The following is a 23,529-nucleotide window of genomic DNA, read 5'->3' on the forward strand; positions in this document are numbered from 1 at the left end:
ATTACACACACTGTTATCGTAGAAAGAGCAGCAAAATTGCCACACTCCTGAGCATAAACCAGCAACCAAATTTGCGTGCACTTCTGTTACAAGATGCCTTTCCCCTCCGCAATGGTTTTGCTCTGTTGAACTATAGACCACAGCTTGCAATGGAAACAGTGCGGCTGTGTCTCGCGATGCACAAATATAGAATAGATGAGTGCAGTATTTTGGTGAGAAATTGGTGCCACCAAACATATGGATTAACAAAAAATGGTGAAAATGCGAGAACTTTTAGGAAGATGAAGGTCTCAGTAAACGCAACGCGGCGCAGAAGCTACACTCAAAAAGCCAATACTTTTGAAGGTCATTTGACGTAACCTTGAATGCGCTTTTTGGAGCCTCAAAATCGGTGCTTGACTGCTGTCCCATTATTTAAACAAGACCGGAAGAAGCACGGTATAGCACTGTGGCCAAACCCCTAGCTCCTTCACACACATTCAGCAGTGGTGGCACCGTGAGGCTCGTCGACTGGCTACTAAAGCAAATCGTCTTCCTTTTCCCAGGAATCGACGTCTATCAAGAAACATCGGTGCTACCATCCATCGGTGCGACGACCAGTGGCACAAACGTTGGATAACAAGCCTGACGTCATCACCGAGAACGTATAAAAAGAAGAAGACATCGTGTGTCCTGTCACACACATTCAGCAGTGGTGGCACCGTGAGGCTCGTCGACTGGCTACTAAAGCAAATCGTCTTCCTTTTCCCAGGAATCGACGTCTATCAAGAAACATCGGTGCTACCATCCATCGGTGCGACGACCAGTGGCACAAACGTTGGATAACAAGCCTGACGTCATCACCGAGAACGTATAAAAAGAAGAAGACATCGTGTGTCCTGTCACACACATTCAGCAGTGGTGGCACCGTGAGGCTCGTCGACTGGCTACTAAAGCAAATCGTCTTCCTTTTCCCAGGTTGGTGCTCATCTGTATGTAAAATTTGACATATCCTGGTTGAGTACGCGGTTGCCACTGCTGCTGAGTAACTAACATGACCGACACCTGCATTTCTTGTCATGAAGTTTTGCGGGACGCACCATACCTGTCATGTTTACAGTGTAAATATACGTATCATTTAGGTGCATGTTCAGGAGTAACAGAATCGGCATATAAAAAGAAATATGCAGCGGCGAAGAACTCGTGGAGCTGTGCAACTTGCAAAACGTCGAAAGCTCGAAGCAGCAAGTGTGCTGAACTAGAAAATGTGGAGCAGGAAATGAACCTCGCAAAAGAAATAGGCGAAATTCAGAAGAAATTATCACTACTTCTTTCAATGAAATCGCAAGTCGATGCTCTGGCAGGTGTTGCTGACACTGTATGTGGTATTGAAAGGTCACTACAGGAAATGTCAAGCAAGTATGATGACGGGCTTGTCGAAATGAAGCGACAGAGTACTGATATGAGCAATTTAAGAAAGCGAGTGGAAAAACTTGAAACGCAGACTAACAATAGTGAAGTAGAAATGCTTAAGCAAGAAGTTAATAACCTTGATCAATATAGCAGACGCCTTAACCTGGAAATCCATGGACTAGGCGAACAAACTAATGAAAAAGTAATAGAAAAACTTAATCTTTTAGCTGATGAACTGGAGCTTCCAAAATTATCTGGAAAGGATATTGAAGCCGCCCACCGACTGCGCACTAGAGCAGGCACAGACGGGGGTGATAAGCCATCGCCTATTATCGTGCGTTTTTCTGCCCGGTGTACTCGTGACGCTTGGCTTGCAAAAAGAGGCGAGCTACGAAAAAAGAATTCAAAGGTTTTCATCAATGAAAACTTGACTGCACAGAATAAGCGGTTGTTCTGGCAAATGAAAACAAAGGCAAGAGAAATGAAATATCAATTCGCCTGGGTCAAGGACGGAAAATTCTTCGTTCGGCGCAGTGAACGGGACAGAGTAATACGGATTAAGACAGCCAGTGACCTCGACCTTATAAGATAACTCTAAAAGTGACACTTTTTTTTTTGCGCCATATAAGCATATGGCTGCTCACGACAACACAAAATACCATGATGCTGATTCATTTAGGCGTCTCAAGGCCTTACGTGGCGCCAAGCGATTCTCTTTGCTTCACCTTAACACACGAAGTTTAAAAAATAATCATGATTCTGTTAACCTTTTTTTAGACAACTTAGATCATGAGTTTGACGTATTGGCATTCACCGAAACTTGGTTTTCCAATGACTGCCCCGCTGTAAACTTTTCGGGATACAACTGCATATCAGTATCACGACCTAAAAAAAGAGGAGGAGGCGTTGCTGTGTACATCAAAAACCACTTTAATTATGAAGTTATTCCAGAATACTCAATCATTGATGTTCACTATGAATGTTTGCTTGTGAAGTGCTTTAACACAATGCTAGCCGTTTTATATAGGCCTCCAAACGGTTCTGTAACAAAATTTATTGAATTTCTAGAGCGTGTTTTAGAGCACTGTTCATACGTTGGTCTACCTATAATAATTAGTGGAGACCTGAATATAAACTTTCTCTCTGTGGAGTCACCTGCACAGATGCTGCTTGATGTTTTTCTTTGTTTTGGCTGTCAAAATGTCATTGATGTACCTACAAGAATAGCGAGCAAATCTGAAACTTTGCTAGACGTTTGTTTTACAAATTATGAAATTGGTCAATCTGATGCCGGAGTGTTAATATCAGACATAAGTGATAATTTGCCCTTCTTCATTTTTTTTACGCCTCACATGGCTCAACACAACCAACGCAAACAGCCACCTATTCTTTTAAGAAAAATATCTGCAGAAAGGGTTAATTATTTCAAACATTTGGTTGAAGGAACTAGCTGGGAGCCTGTCTTGCAGATAACTGATCCTACCGTCTCCTATGACTTATTTATTAGAACATTAAAAGAACTCTATTACACTGTATTTCCCTTAGAACAGCTTAAAAAACATAAAAAATCGAGAAAACCATGGATTGATGCCTCTTTACTGAAGAGAATAAAGACCCGTGATAAACTATTTGCATTGTTTATAAAAACAAAGAACCTTGATCGGTTAGCTGAATACAAAAAAATGAGAAATAAATTAGCAGCTGATATTAAACAAGCACGTAACTTGTATTACGAGGCTAAGTTTACTAGCATTGCTAACGATTCCAGGAAAGTGTGGAATTGCGTTAATGAACTACGAAATAAAAACGAAAGAGACGTAATATCGGAAATATTGATTGAGGGCGTATCATATACGGGTAGTTCGCTGGCAAACAAGTTTAATGAGCATTTTTTAAAGGCAGGTGTTTGCACGTCTTCACCGACAAATGATATCAGCTGCACTTCTTACATGAACAGCTCAGACTCAACAATTTATATATATCCTACTACACCGGAAGAAATATGCGGCTTGTTAAAAAAGTTAAAAAACAACAGTGCCTGTGGTGTAGATGAATTGAAGGCAGTTCCTCTTAAAGTAGTCGCTCATGCTATCTGTTTACCTCTATCGCACATATGCAATCTTATTCTAAGCTCTGGAACGTTTCCCAACGAACTGAAGATTGCAAGGGTATCAGTTATTTTTAAAGGAGGAGATAAAAACGATCTCGGTAACTATAGGCCAATCTCTGTTTTACCTATTTTTTCCAAGGTTATTGAAGAAGCTATAAACTTCAGGCTTACTAATTTTTTTCAGCAAAAAAACATTATCGTAAAAAATCAATATGGTTTCCAAAAGAAAAAATCCACAGAAATGGCATTACTCGATATTAAAGATAAAATAGTTGACAACATAGAAAAAAAACTATTCACGGTAGGGCTTTTCCTTGACTTTAAAAAAGCATTTGATTCCGTTAAGCATGATGTTTTACTGCTCAAACTATCCAGATACGGTGTCAGAGGTATAGCTCTAGACATTGTAAAAAGTTACCTAGAAAACCGTGTGCAATACACCAACATTGGTAATGCGAAATCTGAATTCGGTAAAATTACATGCGGCGTGCCACAAGGGTCAATCCTTGGCCCACTCTCGTTTATTATGTACATAAATGATATAGTTAACATACCTCTTACACCTGACATTATTTTGTACGCCGATGACACGAATGTATTCTTCTCTGGGCCAGATATTGACGACCTTATGTTGAAAGCGAATATTTGGCTACAAAACTTATCTACATGGCTTAGGGCCAACAGGTTAAATTTAAATGCTAAAAAAACAAAATTTGTTGTTTTTAGACCTCGTAACAAAACATACACTAGTAAGAATATTATTAGCTTTCAGGGACAGCCTATTGAACGCGTTGCGTCTCTTAAATTTCTCGGTGTCTTTTTTCACGAATATTTAGATTGGTCTGTGCATATAAATTACTTACGAAAAAACATCTCTCGAGCAGTTGGCATACTATGCACGTTGCGCAGCCTATTACCAGTATGGTTAAAAAGACAGATTTATTACGCAACCATACATTCGCACCTTCACTATTGTCTTCTGATTTGGGGAACGACGACAAAAACTAACCTCAATAATTTATATCTATTACAAAAACGAGCTGTGCGATTAATTGAACTTCTACCTTTTCGTTCGCACACAGCCCCTTTTTTCGAAAAACATAGACTGCTAGTCATTAATAATATCCGACATAAAAAATTAGCAATGATTATATATCGTGAAGTTAAATCTAATCGAATTGAATTTTTCAGAAAGTATCACGAGCGTGACCACAGTCATAATTTACGACACATTAGTTTTAAGAAAGACACGCTTCGTACAAATTACGGTACACAAAAACTAACTTACCAAATTCCCCACTTTCTTAATGAACACCCCACTGTGATGGCATTAATTGAACAAAGTTCCTCCATTTATGTTTTCAAAAAGAAGATACACACATTCCTTCTAAAAACTCAAACAGATTCTCATACCTCTTTCGATTCATTTTATTTTATGTAACTTTTATGTGCTGCTGTGACTTTATGAATTTTTTTTGCTTTTGTCTGCCTGTTTGTTTGTGCGTAAATAGTCTCTTATTATTTCTTTATGTGCTAATTCATAATTGCTGTTCATTTCTTTGTCAATACTGGCTTGATGTAAAAAAAAAAAAAAAAAAAAAAATTGTAAATGTTTTTTGATATTGTATGTATCTCAATTTCAATTTTTGTACTGCTATATATAACCTGTTTATGTATGTGTGTACATAGGGGGTTGGCGCTTTGTCAGGCTTTCTTTGCCTTTACGCCGATCCCCTAGGCAAACTGTGTATACGGGTTGTCTGAAATAAATTCAAATTCAATTCAAAAAAAAAAAAAAAAAAGCTATTCCAATTCATAGCGCCACGACTTTCTATTCCTACTTGCTATAATTTTCGCAATTTTGTTTTTCATTGTTAGGCTTCTGCGTCAGCTAATGCTTCACTTAAAGGATCCACATTGCCAATGCTTTACGCCACTTACGACGCTGGGATAATACTAGGGCGTTTTAGAATGGCGCACCGCAAGCCCTGGTGGAGTGGTCGCTGCCACTGCGCATGCGTCGTAACGCGAGCTACCGTTCGCGTTCGTCACGCGCCCGCAGAAAATCCGAAATAGTGGGCGGCGTGTGTCGCCCGCATGCGGCCCACGAATGCTGGTGTCGAGGTTATGTGTAGTTTCCGTAAATTTTTGTTCGCGGGGCAGCTAAAGTCTCTAGAATATTCTCTAGGAGGGGCAACGTTATTCTAAAACTCCTATGATGCCCGCTATGGCCGCAACGACCGCAGCGCCTTCAAACGCAATTTAAAACCTCCCTACTAACGTCACTAACGTGACAAAGCGTCACAGAACCACACTAACGTCACGGATCTAATACAAAGAGGCAATACACGTACACAGTGCACTCACCATCCAAATCCACCGCTGTCGTTCTGTTCTGGTTTCCCGACGGGGAAACTTGTATTCTTATCGACGTTTGATGGCAGCACGTGGTAATTGTGTATACTTTGAAAGCTCTAGTGAATTTCACTCAATTTTAAACAAATGGCATAGGTTGTATATTTCGTAACTATCAAACAAGCCGGGCGATGTTGACACCTTTGTCCTTTCTTCAAAAACCATAATATTGCCAGGAGAGCTCACATTGCGGAAATGGTGGTGTTGTTGCCTTGCTCGTAATATGATACCAGGCACAATACAGAACTCCGAAACTGTAGCTTTATGAATGTTTCACGAGGGGGAGCAGCCTTCAACATTTTATATATGTATATGCATTCTATTAAAAGAATATCCCAAACCGGGCAGTTCCCTTATTTTCTATAAAACAGTAAATAAATCGAACCAAAAGGAGTTAACGGTCACCCCCACTAAACAAATAGTGGGTCGTTTCTGAATAAAGTGTCATGTAGTAGATGCCCACACCACTCTCTGTGATGTGGAAACCAGTACAGATAAATAGGCGGAACACTCATATGTGCGTGCTAAGTTCATGTTTGCGCACTCTGAAAGTCACTGCCGAAATTAAATTTGTGCCTCGAGTGGTAGCTTTAGAAGCCGCGTTCTGCATATGAGCGAAGCGGCTGTCAAAACCAGATTTCACTATAGGACACCACAGAGCTGAATGACAGAAGTTCAGTCAGCCATGCCCGCTTTTTTAAGCTTTTTATTGAACCAGACCTGCGCGTGGATGGCAGCTCGTTGGTCGGCTAAGAGCCTGTAGCTGTCATAAGGATAGCTGTCATTAGGAAATTATGGCATGGTCGAACAAGTGGGAGAATAGCACGTTATTTTCGTGTTACTTCATTTAAAAGCCTTTTGTAAACTTAACGACACCCTAGAACGGCTTCTTTTTCATGTTTCTGTGCGAAGCCCACCGGCTTCGCCTAGACCACCCTACGCTCACCCTACGAGAATTCGCAGCCTGTGAACAGGAAGTTCACGATGCGCGCGGAGTTTTGCTCTGGTCGGGCAGTGGTGTTACACATCCTTCTCCACGACTAATGCTATTTTTAACTGGTCGTTTCGGAGGGCTCTAGAGCGCTCTCCAGAGAGAGAGAGGTTGAAGTAAGGAAGAGACACAATCTCTCTTTCTCTCTGAGGAGAGCGCTCTAAAGCACTCTATATGCCCAGTCAAAGATGACATAGCGTCCATCATTTATGGATAAATAAACCATTGTGGCCATAGATGCTTATGGTAGCTGTGGTGGTCGAAAACTCCTAAGTTGCGTTAAATAACTCCATGCCGCGAGTAAACATGCCACGAGTAGACAAATTTAGCCCAAGCTTGGCGTTTATCCAGTCCCGGTCTTCTGCCTGTCGCATCGGTTTATCTTGTTCTGCTCTCACCACTAACTACTGAGCTCACCACAAGTATCTGTGACCACAATGATCTGTTTATGCATTCATAATGGACGTTAGTCGTCGGGTGGAGCTGTATTATTAAGCGCTAACGTGGATTCATCCGGTGCTGTATAGTTGTCAAACACAAGCAAGAATTGTGGAAGCTCTTCTATCAGTGTACAGTAAACATTAAACTACTTGAGCACGTTCTATTTTTGCGTTATACCACTTCATATGACGGAGCGATCAACCATGTGTTCTCTTTTGTTTCTTTCTGTCTGGCTTAAGATATACCTGCTGAGTGAATGTTTGTAGACATTCTACATCATCATCATCATCATCATCATCATCAGCCTGACTACGTCCACTGCAGGACAAAGGCCTCTCCCATGTTCCGCCAGTTAACCCGGTCCTGTGCTTGCTGCTGCCAATTTACACCCGCAAACTTCTTAATCTCATCTGCCCACCTAACCTTCTGTCTCCCCCTAACCCGCTTCCCTTCTCTGGGAATCCAGTCAGTTACCCTTAATGACCAGCAATTATCCTGTCTTCGCGCTACATGCCCTGCCCATGTCCATTTCTTCTTCTTGATTTCAGCTATGATATCCTTAACCACCGTTTGTTCCCTAATCCACTCTGCTCTCTTCTTGTCTCTTAAGGTTACACCTACCATTTTTCTTTCCATTGCTCGCTGCGTCGTCCTCAATTTAAGCTGAACCCTATTTGTAAGTCTCCAGGTTTCTGCTCCGTAGCTAAGTACCGGCAAGATACAGCTGTTATATACCTTCCTCTTGAGGGATAGTGGCAATCTACCTGTCATAATTTGAGAGTGCTTGCCGAATGTGCTCCACCCCATTCTCATTCTTCTAGTTACTTCCATCTCGTGGTTCGGCTCTTCGGTTATTACCTGCCCTAAGTAGACGTAGTCTTTTACAACTTCAAGTGCACTATTACCTATCTCGAAGCGGTGCTCCTTGCCGAGGTTGTTGTACATTACTTTCGTTTTCTGCAGATTAATTTTAAGACCCACCTTTCTGCTCTCCTTGTCTAACTCCGTAATCATGAGTTGCAATTCGTCCCCCGAGTTACTCAGCAATGCAATGTCATCGGCGAAGCGCAGGTTGCTAAGGTATTCTCTATTGATTCTTATCCCTAACTGTTCCCATTCTAGGCTTCTGAAAACGTCCTGTAAGCACGCGGTAAATAGCATTGGGGAAATTGTGTCCCCCTGCCTTACACCCTTCTTGATTGGTATTCTGTTGCTTTCTTCGTGAAGCACTATGGTAGCAGTTGATCCCCTGTAGATGTCTTCCAGAATGTTTATATATACTTGATCAACGCCCTGATTCCGCAGTGTTTGCATGACGGCTGATATTTCTATTGAATCAAACGCCTTCTCGTAATCTATGAAGGCTATGTATAGTGGTTGGTTATACTAATTCACAGAAACATAGCTGGCAACATAGAGGAATACTACAGCATTAATGAAAGGGTGGTAGGTATCGTAATTAAACTGAATAAAAGATACAAGATGAAGGTAGTACAGGCTTACGCGCCTACATCCAGCCATCATGACGCTTCAGTTGAAAGCTTCTATGAAGACGTGGAATCGGCAATGAGTAAGGTAAAAACACAGTATACAATAGTTATGGGCGACTTTAATGCAAAGGTAGGGAAGAAGCAGGCTTGAGACCAGGCAGTAGGAGATTATGGCATCGGTACTAGAAACGCCAGAGGAGAGCTACAAGTAGAATTCGCAGAACGCAATAATTTACGGATTTTGAGTACCTTCTACCGAAAACGAGGAAACCGCAAGTGGACATGGAGGAGCCCTAACGGCGAAAATAAGAACGCAATAGACTTTATAATGAGTGCACACCCTGGAATCGTGCAGGAGGTGGAAGTGATTGGCAAGGTACGATGCAGTGACCATAGAATGGTACGGTATCGAATTTGCCTAGACTTGAAGAAGGAACGACAGAAACTGATACGCAAGAAGCCAATCAATCAGCTAGCACTGAGAGGGAAAGTACAGGAATTCAGAGTGTCGCTGCAGAACAGGTACTCGGCTCTTAGTGAGGAAACCAACCTTAGCGTAGATACAATGAATGATAATCTGACGAGTGTCATTACGGAGTGTGCAGTGGACGTTGGAGGCAGGGTAGTTAGACAGGACACTGGCAAGCTTTCCCAGGAAACGAAGAACCTAATTAAGAAGCGTCAAATTATGAAAGTGTCAAGTACAACAGACAAAATAGAACTGGCAGAGCTTTCGAAGTTGATTAATAGACGTAAGGTATGCGATGTAAGAAGGTATAACATGGAGAGAATTGAACACGCTCTGAAAAACGGAGGAAGTGTCAAAGCATTGAAGAGGAAACTTGGGATAGGCAAAAGTCGGATGTATGCACTAAGGGACAAAGAAGGCAAAATAACTACCTATATGGATAGGATAGTTAAAATAGCGGAGGAGTTTTACAGAGATCTGTACAGTAGCCGAGACAACCACGACCTTAATACTATAAGAACAAGCAGTAACCCGGATTACACCCCACCAGTAATGATAGAAGAAGTCAGAAAAGCTTTGGAGAGCATGCAAAGGGGCAAAGCTGCTGGTGAAGATCAGGTAACATCAGATCTGCTGAAAGATGAAGGACAGATTGTGTTAGAAAACTAGCCACCCTGTTTACGAGGTGTCTCCTGACGGGAAGAGTACCAGAGTCTTGGAAGAACGCTAACATCATCTTAATACATAAGAAAGGAGATGACAAGGACTTGAAGAATTACAGGCCGATCAGCTTGCTCTCTGTAGTGTACAAGGCATTTACAAAGGTAATTGCTAACAGAGTAAAGAAAACATTAGAATTCAATCAACCAAAGTAACAAGCAGGATTTCGAACAGGCTACTCAACAATTGACCACATTCATACTATCAATCAGGTAATAGAGAAATGCTCAGAGACACTCTACATAGCGGCTAGTAAAGGAGCAGTCATAAAATATAATGAGAAGGGAGCACGGTAGGCCGCTGACTGAGCCTATTTGTCATGACATTAGGAACAATATACACTGGAACATCGGCGGATGCCAATTGCAGAGCACGGTTTATGTGTCATGGCTTACTGGGGTCTCTCCCCCCGACCTGAGCAAAACTCATTACAGGAGTCACGTCGACTCCCTAGAACACGATGTCTGGATTGATACTTCCGCATTTTGAGAGCTTACAGTTCTCGGTCAGGGCCTGGCAGCTGCTCCAGCTACATCAATAACTGTGGTTTTCCAGGCGAAATGGGGCCCGCTCACACAGACAGCGGCGCACACTTCACTTCAAGCCGTCTCTCCTAAACTGGCACTCTTTCTCATTCACTCTATTTTTCCTCCTCGTTCTTGTTATTGGGTAAGTGCTTCAAAAATAGATGCTTGTTATGTATTGTTTATTGTAGTACAAATGTTGAACGTACCTACGCACCAGAATGCAGTGAATAATGTGCAATGCTTTTATCAGGGCACAGAGAAAGAAACTTGAGAACAAGTTGTATTATCTGCTGATCATTGAAAGTGTGGCAAATCAACTAAACAAAAATTTGTGCGAATGTTATACCATAGAATTGTAATGATATGAACAGAGTTGTGATGTATATCTCTCTTACTACTATAGTAATAAATCATTCTATTACTTATAATAATATAGAATCGTAATGGTATTATAATGTAGTGATAGTAGTAGTAGTAATAGTAGTAGTAGTAAACAGCAACCGATGCTTGATTTATAGCTCAATGTATAATTGACACATCCAGAACTAGGAAAGCACGAGAGAACAAGCTCCACAACTGCTACGGGGACTGTTTAGCTAAAAGAGAGCAAATCCATGACATAGAAAGAATAAGGACAAAAAAGTAGTGTAGTGACATGAAAAACAATCCCAAACGTAATTACTATTACGAAGTAATGACAAAACATACAAATAAAACTTCGTGGGCCCTTTCCGTACTGTTTAATTAGTGACTCATCTGATATCAACAAGTTATGCTGCTATATTCACTCTGCGTGAAAGCTTTCAGCAGTATAATAATTTTCATCAGCTACAGAATTCATTTCACGTTGTGTCAGAGCCAACAAGCTAATAACGAGGACGAAAGATGGTTTCCCGGTCTGCTTGAGAATACAGGTGGCTGTGCTGCTCCCGGAAAGCCATCATATCCGGACTTAACTGAGCGAAAACAATGGTGCTCGAAACAAGTGCGGCAAAACAAGCAACAAGGAAAGGTACACTGCGATAAAGAAAAATAAAGGAACGTGCGTATCATAGTAGGGTGCCATACGGCAGACTAGGGCTTAGCTGTCAAGTTCAATAACTCTTTGTCAGGGACACTGCTAGCTATTGTAGTTTGATGGGGTGCAAGCCTTGTAGATTACAGTGCTGTCATTTCATGGCTGTCATCTGCTGTTGGAAAAGCGGGGAATAGGCACCCATGTTGCAATTAAAGGCAGTCAAAAATGTATTGTGGCATGTAGGATAAACCATCGCTAGAGCATGAGCCTTACAGGTTGTCTGTTTTGAATGTAATCATTCGCCGGGCCTACTCACAAACGGTTTTGGCAGAACCGCCACGCAGTGCAAAGCTTTGGTCTATAGATTGGACGCTGCAATGGTAACAGCATTTGCTGGCATACGTGTATTGACAGCACAATCATTCCTGCAATTTTATGTACGTGTATGTTCGCGTACAATTATTCCCTGTTGGTGCAGATTTTTTAGTTACTTTCGCGAGTAGAACAGTTTTCTCTAAACAATATCTATCCAAAGATGCTTTGCTCTGTGCCGACTCCACAGTTATCTATGACGACCGTGTGCATGACCGTATTTATGTTTTACAGCGAAAAAATCATTGTATACATGAAAATACAGGATTTATTATGAATTCACCAATCTTGCAAGGCTCCTTTTTTTTCTAAAGCAACTTAGAGTTTTCATACAAGCTCCTCGCTATAAGGGCAGCATGCAGCCATTTTTTGTGAAAAGCATTGCGAGTAGCAACGTTCACATCACTTGATGTTATACTCATTCGTGTTAACAACATTTTATGAAGTTCCCCTGAAATTCATGTATTTTGGTTGAATGCAAGACAAAACAATATTTCTATGGACGTCTAGTTTAATGAGATCTTACAAGCTGAAGTCACTTTTGTGTACTATAAGATGTACACGAGTAACCTCCCGAAAAAAATGGCTTTAAGTTTTGTGATTTTTTTCGACATGGGAGAACACTGTCAATATTTCTTTTAGAAGGTCGTTCTACTCGAATCGTATTTCAGAGAATGGGATTCATTTGAAACCAAACTGTAAGAAGTTACCGAAGGTGTTCTCAGCATTTGTAGTCGGAAGCGTCTCTAGTATTTCGTTTTCCAAACCGACTTGCTACGCTTCATTTAACAATGCACTGTACCATTAATTACAGCAGCTGTCCCTCTCATCTATTTCCCTTTATAGTCCAAGACTTTTTTCGTCTTTTTGTTTCTCTAGCAATCACAGTGGCTTGTAAAACATTAGGAATTGATACCGCATTGAGAGCGTTCTTGAAGCTTCTCTCAGCGTGTGTCAAGGTTTGAACCACAGAAACCTCAAACCCATTAGTTTTTTTGATAAGGGGACCTCGTTCGTCCCTGCCCGCCATTTGGTCGGATTGAAATAGGTTTCACAAGGATGGCAACCTTGTGCAACCTAGTGGCCACTGGGCCGCAGACAAGCAAATGGGGCGTGCAGGATAGCATGTGATCAGAGCTCATCGAAGATGATGCTGCAAAGGACGTAATAGAAGATTGCAAGTCCCCGACTGAAAACGTACCGGGTTCACCAAGAGTACCTGTTATAAAGAAACAAATGAGATCCAAGACAATGACGAATAGTAAAAAGGAATCGAATGACACACTTCTCAATCTCATCAAGCACACTTCTCAATTTCATCGACCCATGGAACAAAAATAAATAAATAAGCACGCCTGTGACTGTCTGGAATGAGAAACATAAGGCGCAGAGCGAGTTTTCTATAATGAACTACAGGGGACTCTGGCGCTGTCATTGTTCAGCGACCATGAAAATGATGGATAGTACAAAAAAATGGCAGCATATCCACGGAGTGAATGATGGAGAGTGGGGCGAAGAATTCGTCCGTCCATTCGTTCTTGCTTCCGTCCGTCCATGCGTCCATCAGTGTGACCGCCCATGCGTCCATCAGCCCGTCCGTGCGTGCGTCTGTTCGTGCGTCCGTCCCTGCGTTCGTCCATGCAGCCGCCCCTGCGTCCGTTCATGCGTCCATCCATGCATCTGTCTATGTGTCCGTTCGTTCATCTATTCAACACTCCAAGTACCGCCATCTCGCATCTCGCAACCCCTGTGGCACATACCCGCTCCGCGCGTCCATCCATCTGTCCGTCCGTCTGCTAGTCTGTCTGTCCATCCGCCCATGCGTTCGTCCGTGCATCCATCTAGTGAGCGATTCAAGTAACACCATTTTCCATCTTGCCATCCCCTGTGGCACATACCCGCTCTAGAGCGGGCACATACCAATGGTGGCTACCTACACCAAAGGAAGAAGGACAAACGCACACCCTAATGAGCTTTGCTCCTAAAAAGAACCGTTAAAGAAAACCGCCAGGCCTGCGTGGAACCTGCAGCACAGGCTCAGTAAAAACTAGAAGAGCGGCCTTTCAAAGCCTTTGTTTGGGTAAGTCTACAAGCACACTTAAAGGGTGCTCACTAGTTCCAGTCATCATAATTTATGTGTTGCAGAGAGGCGTTAACTATAGAATTTCCTATATGTACACAAGAGGGAACAATGGCACTAGTGTCTATGGGAGTTGCAATGCATGGTGCTTCAGTGAGCATGGGAATGATCGAAAGTACATGAATTTGTCTTATCTTCGTACTTTTCGTTCCGTGGATGTTCGTGTGGCTTGCAACGTGTGGCTTGAAACTCATTTAGCAAAATCAGTGATTGTCCTTCACTTTCTCGTTTTCTCTTCACCACCTTAACATTTAAGCTCACCATTTCAAATTGAATCAAGGTGTTCAAAAGGGTTTGTTAATTCCTTCGAAACAAAATCGAAACCTAGCAATAAACGAAGCCCCAAGTGCCATTCGCCTTCCGAAAGTTCGAATACTAGACAAATCCATGTGCTACCCATCATTTTCATGGTCTCAAGGGTTCTTCGATGCCCTGATTCCGTTGTGCCCGAATTACTGCTGATGCCTCAACTGAGTCTAACGCTTTCTCATTATCTATGAAGGCTACGTATCGGGGCTGGTTGTATTCGGCAGATTTCTCTATCACCTGATTGATTGTATAAATACGGTCTTTTGTGTAGTAGCCTGTACAAACAAAATCCTGCTTGTTCCTTTGGTTGATAGAGCTTTAATGTCGAATTAAACCTATTAGCCAATAATTTTGTAAAAAGTTTGTAGAGAACCGACAATAAGCTGATTAGCCTGTATTTTTTAAGTGCTTGACTTCTCCTTTCTTATATATTAAGATGATGTTGGCGTTCTTTCGAGATTCTGGTACACTCCCTGTCAAAAGACACTTTCGTATATAAGGTGACCAAGTTTTCTAATACAATTTCTCCACCATCTGACAGGAGGTTCGTTGTTATTTTATTTTCGACCAGCGGCTTTGCCTATTTGCGTTCCATCTAAGGCTTTTTTTACTTCCACTGTCACGTAGCACCTAGGCGTGATAACCGCTGGTCATTAAGCGTAACTGGCTGGATTCCCAGAAAACGCAGGCCCACGGAGAGCAGACAAAAAGTTAGGTGGGCCGAGGAGATTACAAAGTTTGCAAGTATAACGTGGCAACAGAGAGCCCGAAACCAGGTTGATTGCAGGACATGGGAGAGGGCTTAGCCCTGCAGTGGGCGTAGTCAGGCTGATTAAGATGATGATGATGATGATGATGATGATGATGATGATGATGAAGATGATGATGATGATGATGACGATAATGACCTTAGTAACCTGCACTTAGCCGATGACATTGCATTGCTGAGTAATTCAAGGGATGATTTGTAGTTCATGACCACCGAAATATAGAAAAAAGGACGGAATGAAGGTTTTAAAATTAATCCACAGAAAAACGAAAGTACTGCACAGCAACGTCGGGAGAGAACAGCGCTTCGAGAGAGGTAGCGGCAACACTAAACAGCAGTACGAGAGTACGTCTACTTAGGACAGGTAGTAAGCGTGTAACTGGAAGAGGAGAATAATGTAACTAGAAGAATAAGAACAGGATAGAACACATTCGGCAAGCATTCTCAGATCATTACTGGTAGATTATCACTACACCTAAAGAAAAGTATAGAACAGATGCATCTTGCCGGTACTTACTTACCTACGAAGCAAAAACCTGCAGGCTTACAAAGAGGGTTAAGCTCAAATTCAGCATGACCAAGCGAGCGATGGAAAAGCAAATGACAGGTGTAACCTTAAGAGCCAAAAAAGAGCAGAATAGGCCAGGAAACAAACGCGTGTTAAAAAAATCAAAGTCGAAAACAAGAAGAAAAGGTGAAGGCCAGGGCACGTATCAAAAAGAAAAGATGACTGTTGATCATTAAGGGCAACTGACTGGAATCTAAGCGAAAGCGAGTGGGTGAAAGAGGGGCGCAGAAACTTAGGTGGACAGATGAGATTAGGAAGTTGGTGGGTATAAAGTGGCAGCAGCAAGCGCAGGACTAGGTTGTCTGGCAGAACACGGAATATGCCTTTGTCTTGCAGTCAACATAGTCGGGGTGATTATAATGAAGAATGCTTCCTTTTCTAGTCAAACAAACTTTGAAACTTTCTCCAGTTTGCACACTCTTGCATAAGTAGTGTCGTGTACCACAAGGTTCCGTGTAGAACGCAAGAACTGTTGTCCCACTTTCAACTGCAGCAACTGCGATCCTAAATTACCAGTGTTCGTGCCTAGGTTTCCCCAATTTCTGGGAGCATTCCTTATAAAGCGTCACAAATGACATGTTTCATCCTGCATACTCCAGAAATACTGGCTGGACAGAAATTTGCATGTTTACGGGACATGGTACAATTACCACACAAGGCTGAACTTTGTGCGCGTTGTTTTGCACCATTATCTTTCAGCCACCATTATACCGTACCAAGTACTCAACTAAAAAAAGAAATGCGAGCTGAGAAAATTGCTGCATGCATTTAAGATGCACGCCTTAACTTACTCCGTGTTCATTAGTGCGTTTCGGAGAAAGATTGTCATTTTACTTGCTTCACGCAAGATGGGTTCATGTCTAAAAAAATTGCTGGCACACTTTGTGCTCTTTGCCTCGTCTGTACTTCGCTGACTCCATCACTATAAAGGCCATGCGTACAAGTTTATTTTTTGTAAAAAACACTCATTTTTTAAGTAATCAGCTTCTCCCTCCATTTATCAGGATGCACCACCAAACACGAGAGCCGCAGCTCTGCCATATGCGCGTTTTCCATTGGTCAGCCGGGTTTGCTAATGGCATGATTCTTATTACGATTGGCTGAAATGCTCCCTTAGTAAAATTTGAAAGCGTATGGTCTTTTGTTATTGGGTGCCTAGATTACGTGTTGTGTAGCGGCATGCGCATCCACACTATAAACGAGTAGAATGCAAACGCACTCGCAGATTTAGTATAAGATCGCATACGTGAACGCCAGGTGTCAGATTATCTCGCATTAGGAAAAATGTTTTTGTTTGGAAACGTAAAAGAAAACAAATAATTTCTTCGACATACCTATTGAATCGCTCGGACTATAGAAAATCTTGTCGTGTTTGAATATTTAGTTATATGTGAGAAAGTCTGAGTCTGAAGCGCCTTTTCTTTTCGTTGTTACGGTAAGTAAGACATTCCTTTTTTTGTGAAACTGACTCCAAACATATAGAAAAGATTCAGCACGGAGTATAATATAACCCCAAAAATGCCATGCATTCAGTAGATATAATTAAAAATACCCAATATCAGGAAATACCAAGTACCAAGGGAATTGATCTTATGGTAAACATGCAGGGAGAATAGGTGAACGTGGTGTAACTTGAGCGCTGCGAAAGGACAACAAAAATATTGAAAATGCCTCTTGCGCAGAAAAACATGCTCCAGGCACAGAAAAATTGTTCTTCCAGCGCCCGCGTCGACGCCAGTTTCAACCGAGTCAACGCCGTGCGCACCGCTGCTGATTTGAATTCCATCACGGTTAAGTTTAGTTTGGGGAGATGGTCTTTCTTTATTCTTCTAGTTAATTCAATCTCGTCTTTCGGCTACGTGGCTACTACCTGTCCTCGGCTTCTGGCCAGAAGGTCAAGGGCTTGATCCCGGCTGTGGTGGTCACATTTCGGTTGAGGGAAATGGTATACGGCCCGTGTACTATATGACGTCAGTGCACGTTAAAGAGCACCGGATGGTCCAAATTTCCGGAGCCTTTCACTTTGACGTCTCTCAAGATTATATATTGGTTTTGAGCTGTATACGCTCGGATATTATTATATTGACAAGTCACATACTTTATATAACCACTCGTGATAACACAAGTTGCTCGAACATGTTGTAGCAACTTGTGTTATTGCACTTCCTGTAGATTATGAGGTTTGAGACGCAGCTGAATTGGCTTATGAACAAGAAATTTAGCGGTAGCCAGAACACATATTTGATTTTTACGCTGTCCCTCGTATTCAATAAATTGCATTAATACACTCTGACGCTGCTGGAACCTTGTATGCAGTATGCACTTCACTGGAATGAACTAAATGCCTCGAGATTCGTATGTACTTACCCATACCAATTCATTGAATAAAGATACTCATCTAAGGCCCTCAACTTTCAAATGGACTCATTCCTCACTCAAATCCGCTCATCCATCTTTAAGGGTTTTTGTCCGATGATGGATGAGAGGAACGAGACGGTATATTCTATCACGTAGCCCGTCTCATCTGGCACTGATTTACGAAGCATGTATATTTTCCTAGAGCAGGTATTTGAGTGGCAACAATGTTTCTTCGCTCTCTTTGTATGGTTCTCAGATCGCATCTCTGAATGTCCTCATTTGCAAAATTAATGGGTTCAAAATTACTTATGCGTTTAATAACAAATAGTTTGCTTGAACACGTGTTTCAGTATTTAAGTTACGGTTTACGAAAAAGGCGTACACATTGACACAATGACAATACGCTCTCATCCACGCATGCAATATATTCAGTAGGTTTTTTTACATTCAAGTAGAACCACGGCCTGATGAGGTAGTAAAGAAAATGCCCCGTGAATTCATTTATAAGCTTCTAAAATTTACCCACGCTAGGTATTCAAGTTATGTATTATATTTACCATGTGCTTTTTTTTTCAGTCAGCAGTAGTATGAATCATCACGAATTCGCCCTATAGAAAACTAGGAATTTAGGTAGCGAATAATACTATGTCTTGCTGCATTTCACACCCACTGTCTGCGTAAGTGATAACCATGGGCAGTACAAGTTGCATAAAGTTGAGGCCTGTCGTAAAATATCATCAATGGGACAGGTGATAGCGCCAGGCCATATACTAGCTTAGTGACGAGAAATCCGAAGCCGGCAGGTTTGACGTCCCAAAGCCGAGATATGGTTATCGGGCGCTGTAGTGGAAGAGTCCAGAAATTTTGGCCTTTCGGTTTTCTTCATTATGCACTGACAACGAACAGTGCATGGGCCTCTAACAATTAGCCTCTATTGAAATGCGACCGCCACTGCCGGGATCAAACCCACGACCTTCGGGTCAGAAGCCGAAAAAGCAGGAGGAGACAGGATACCTGCAGATGGAACAGTTCTCGATCTTTACATCACCAAGAAACTGGAGGCAGAGTGGTGCTAGGCCCCTCTTTTCACTGGCCAAACAGCAGAGCGAGCTTCCCTGCGGCACACATTTATACATTCAGTACATGCCCAACAGCGAGACAAGTGATCGGTGTTTGGCATAGATCAACACGCCGACCACAATTGCTGGCAAACAAGTGCAAAGTCCTGCGCCACGGTGAACGGTTTCGCACAAATAAAGGCACCACACAAGTGTGCTCATTGAAACATCCGAGAACTAAACCCTTCATCCTTTTTGACGTACTCGAAAAAAATCGTATACTTGGAACCAGTCACATCATCGGGGCCTTTTTTTTGTCAAATGATGAAAAATAGCGCCAGTGGTGAGCTACGGTGATTTCATGTGCCCCTTGCTTCCATCTTCAGGACAGTGGTTTGCCGCGTAAATAGGGTAGCAGTAGCGCAAAGTTTGAAGCATAGCAGTCTCTTGTATTATTTTATCCAAGCCTTAATGTATCGCGTGAAAATACACTGCGTTGAATGCACTAGGTATTCATGGATGTTTCAGACCATTCTCCCTAATTGCCTGATATAATAATGCTGATATTTTCCTGCTTCGTAGCGCCAAATGTGGTGATTTACGTTCGCACATGTTTTACATTGAGAGGAAGATAGAAACCTGTTGACTCCCGAAAAAAATACAGCGCTTGAAAGAAGCATTGCTGTTTGCTGATTATTATAGTGAAACACTTTAGCATACATTGCACATTAAAAAAATAACCAGCATCTCTAATTGGCTGGAATGATTATGTGTTAAGGACAAGTGTTCGATGATTTAGAGAAAGATGTATTGTTTTATTGAAAAGCAATGAGCTGTAGTATTTATTGTATATTGCAGATACTCAACTATACAGATTGGGTCATTTCCAGAAAGTTTGCGCAATATAAGAATCACCGCATTACTGTAGACGTGTATATAAGAAGCCGAGGCTTTGCCGCAATCTGGTGACTTACACCTCAGTTTAACCAAGCAATTCCGTATTTAATAACGCATCAACCAAGTAGCGATCTACTTCGTTGTTTCTTTTTCCATTCGTTTTCTATAATTGTATACAGCTTTGTATGTTTTGTTTTTTAGATGTCATGCTTTTTACAATTTATAAATTTAAGCTCAAAAGCATATTACAGAGATCGTTTTGATAGTGTCCTCCCGACAAAACTTCACTAACACTGTACGTATGTACCAAAACCTCTTTCTGTAATAATAGATTAATTCAAAACGTACTAAAGCCCCAAGCTTGATGTCACGTGCGACACATCAAAAACAAAAGAAGCATGGCTATTCGACAGTGTGATCAGCATCAACAAATCAAAGTGACTAAACATAGTCTGTTATTTTTCCTCTGACGAGGAAGTTTGTCTGCATTCGTATGCCCAGGTGACTCCAGATCAATACTCTAAAGCAGAAACTCCATTTGAGGGATAACCTCAGGTTATCCTCTGCGGTCATTGTAACAACCCCTGCCTAGGTTTTCCTCTCCAGAGGCGCGTCGAATACTATCATGCACATTGTGCTCTCATTGATTTCATTAGCTTTCTTCGGAGTACGTGCCTCAGTATGAATGCGAGAGCGTTTTCGGTCTGCATTCTTTGTTCTAGTACGAAGAGAAAGCTTGAAACTCGAAGACTAATTGGGTTGAATCAGAGGCAATCTGTTCCGTACGCGCGCATGTCACGTCTTTGATAGGCCGAAACCTCGATGGGTCGGCGGAAATTGGACTTCCGCTTCAGGTGTGCACGTAATGAAAGAAAGGAAGCTTCTACGTTCATCCTGCTTCCAATCACACACGCACAGGAAAAAGGTGAAAGCGAGCAGTCGAGTGAGAATCTGTGCCCAATGATTCTCCTCACGGTTCCCGTTTTCTTTCCCCGTTATGATCCTTTGTTTGAACTATGCCATGGGTTTACCAAATGAGAGTGTGGGTCTTTTGGGCAAAGGAAGAAACTTTCTTCCACGTTTCTGAACGCTAAGAGGAACCATTCTCTTTGATAACCTAGTTTGAAAACCTAATGAAAATTTTACGTGCTCTGGAGCCCTAAATAAACCATGCGAGGAGTAACAGATTTCTGTATGAAATAACTTTCTTAACAAACTGAAAGCGCAGTTAGAGCATTCTCTTCTTTAATTTGCCGCCAGCGAATTCCTTGTAGGGGCGTGCAACTTTGACTTATCTCTGACCTGATTGTCAGATGTGTCTATTCCTTTTATAATATTAGTCCAAACAGCTCGAGCTGTCATGAGCCCAGTTACTTGAACTGCCACCAAGACTACCTGACGAAATTAACACATTTCGTTTACTTAAGCGCTGTTTCTAATGCTTATTCTCAAGGATTTAACAATACTTTATTTGGTTCCTGTCGCACAGTACACAATACGTTGTCTCATTTGGAAGCGATAATTTATAATATTGACTTCAAAAAACAAAAACTAGAGCTCTCAATATGCCAAATCATCTGAATACGACATTCTTTCTTCGTTACCAATTACTAAGCACGACTGAGAGCACGCCAAACTACCGCTATTGTGAGAAAACGTATAATGATTATAGCTAAATGAAACCCTATTTTTTTCTTATTTTGCTGCGTGTCATAACCAATGACTGTATTTTTATGTGATCTTGAAGTGCGGAGTACTTTTAGTCACTCGTAAATGCACTGAACACGTCGATATCGAAAATTCATTGTACTTGTTTGATATGAGTGTATGCCTAATAAACAAACTAGTCGACATAGAAAGCCGTTTAAGTTTGCTTGTATGACAAGCATAAGTTGCGTGTTTGAAATGATGCTTTAATTTTTGTTGTTGTTGCCATGGCTATATCCTGGTTTCTTCCCGGCACCGCGAAGATTGCGGTGCCCTGAAATCTAGGAACTGCGACATTTAAGCTGCAGCTCCTCAGCTCCTACATTTGTGAACATTTCAGTGGCTACATGCAATTACACGAGGCCGCTGTTACCTTAGTACCCTGGTTACATCCCCACACCAGGCTCTTGTGTGACTGCCGTTAAAAGTTTACAGCCCAAGAACTTTCTTATTGTCGCAAAAGCAAAGGTTATGGGAAAAACATAAATTTCACTCAATGAACCCTTGCAGGGAAGTCTTAACAGTCAAAAAAGGGCGGCCACTTTACTCTGTACAACTACAACTTACTAAAGATCTTTAGACGAGGTGTTCCTTTAAAGCAAGCAGAATTAAGATGCAATTGTGCCTCTGTGTAACTTACTAATGTCGTAAGAAGCACGTTTTTCTCTCGCAGATTACTCGTTTAAGGTGCAACATCATAGCTCTGAGGAGCTCTGATAGAAGGCGAAGTTGTACGAAAGAGCGCGAACTGTGCAAACAAAGTGTTACACAACAGCAGCACAGAAAGGGAAGATTTAGCAGAGCGCCCCACACAAAGCTATGCTGGGCATGTTCATGACTCTGGGTCTAAATTAAGGTACGCCTCGTTAGAGGTAAGTGGTCATTCCAGGCTCAACCAAGCTGTGTGGGTTTCTGCTGCTCAACGCGGACTTCAGGAGAGTTCGTAATGGGTACAACAAGAAACTTCTCGTAAGGTAACAAGAGAGGGGTGAACTAAATAAGCACCGGTCATTTACAAAGTTGGTCACCACAACAGCTTCACCTTCACGCACTCTTTGTTCTCTTGACGTCACTTCTGTGTGGCCTCTAAAGCAATTTGATTGCCTCTTGCAGCAACTAAATACAAAGTTTTTCACGAAGAACTAATTGTTTTTTTAGTCAATAAGCATATAGTGACTCTCTTTGTTCGGTAGTTTAGATCCTTTACTATCCGAGCGTGCTTCACCAGGATCTCTTAAATACATACAGTCAGGGTGGAGGATTCTGTGGTGGTTGACGCTTACACTCTGTATATAACTCTATACTACGTGCTACATGCTACCAATTGTTACGTGCAACCATTTCCATGAAATTAAGGTGACTAGTGAGGATGATAGCTCTTGTATGCTGCAGGAGGATGCACGGCCAAAAATTATCACTCGAGCAAATCCCTTTTAACCATCCGATAGCATGATTTGCCCTGATTATCTGTCTGTTTCTACGAGTTACTGGGCAAGCGTCTACCATACCATGATTAACCGCGTTCTAGTCACCGTACTCCAAGAGCCCCGACTTTATCGTTAAGCAGCTTGGGTATAATTGAGCCTCACCTGAAGTCTTCATAAACATGTTGTATAGGTTCACCGAACGAATCAGGCCAACACAAAAAATATGACCTGAATGATGATTCTGTTTCTAATTTCTCTGTTATTATTTGAATAGAATTATGGTTTAAAAGCAGGGATACAGATGTATTTGCAACTGAAAATCTATGAAAGCAAGCATTCAGTGCTTACAAA

At 41.8% G+C, this 23,529-nt stretch overlaps 1 protein-coding gene across 1 annotated transcript; it reads left to right on the top strand.

Annotated features, from left to right (window-relative positions):
* Nucleotides 1-478: 478 nt before the first annotated feature.
* On the top strand, nt 479-5,249 carry LOC142814505 (uncharacterized). Its single transcript, XM_075893317.1, has one exon. It carries the CDS (start codon nt 1,034-1,036, stop codon nt 1,982-1,984), a length of 951 nt encoding a protein of 316 aa, XP_075749432.1. The 5' UTR covers nt 479-1,033; the 3' UTR covers nt 1,985-5,249.
* The last annotated feature ends 18,280 nt before the right edge of the window (nt 5,250-23,529 follow it).

This window comes from Rhipicephalus microplus, chromosome 4 (assembly GCF_043290135.1).
Source record: "Rhipicephalus microplus isolate Deutch F79 chromosome 4, USDA_Rmic, whole genome shotgun sequence".
In the NCBI taxonomy this organism is placed as follows: Eukaryota; Metazoa; Arthropoda; class Arachnida; order Ixodida; family Ixodidae; genus Rhipicephalus; species Rhipicephalus microplus.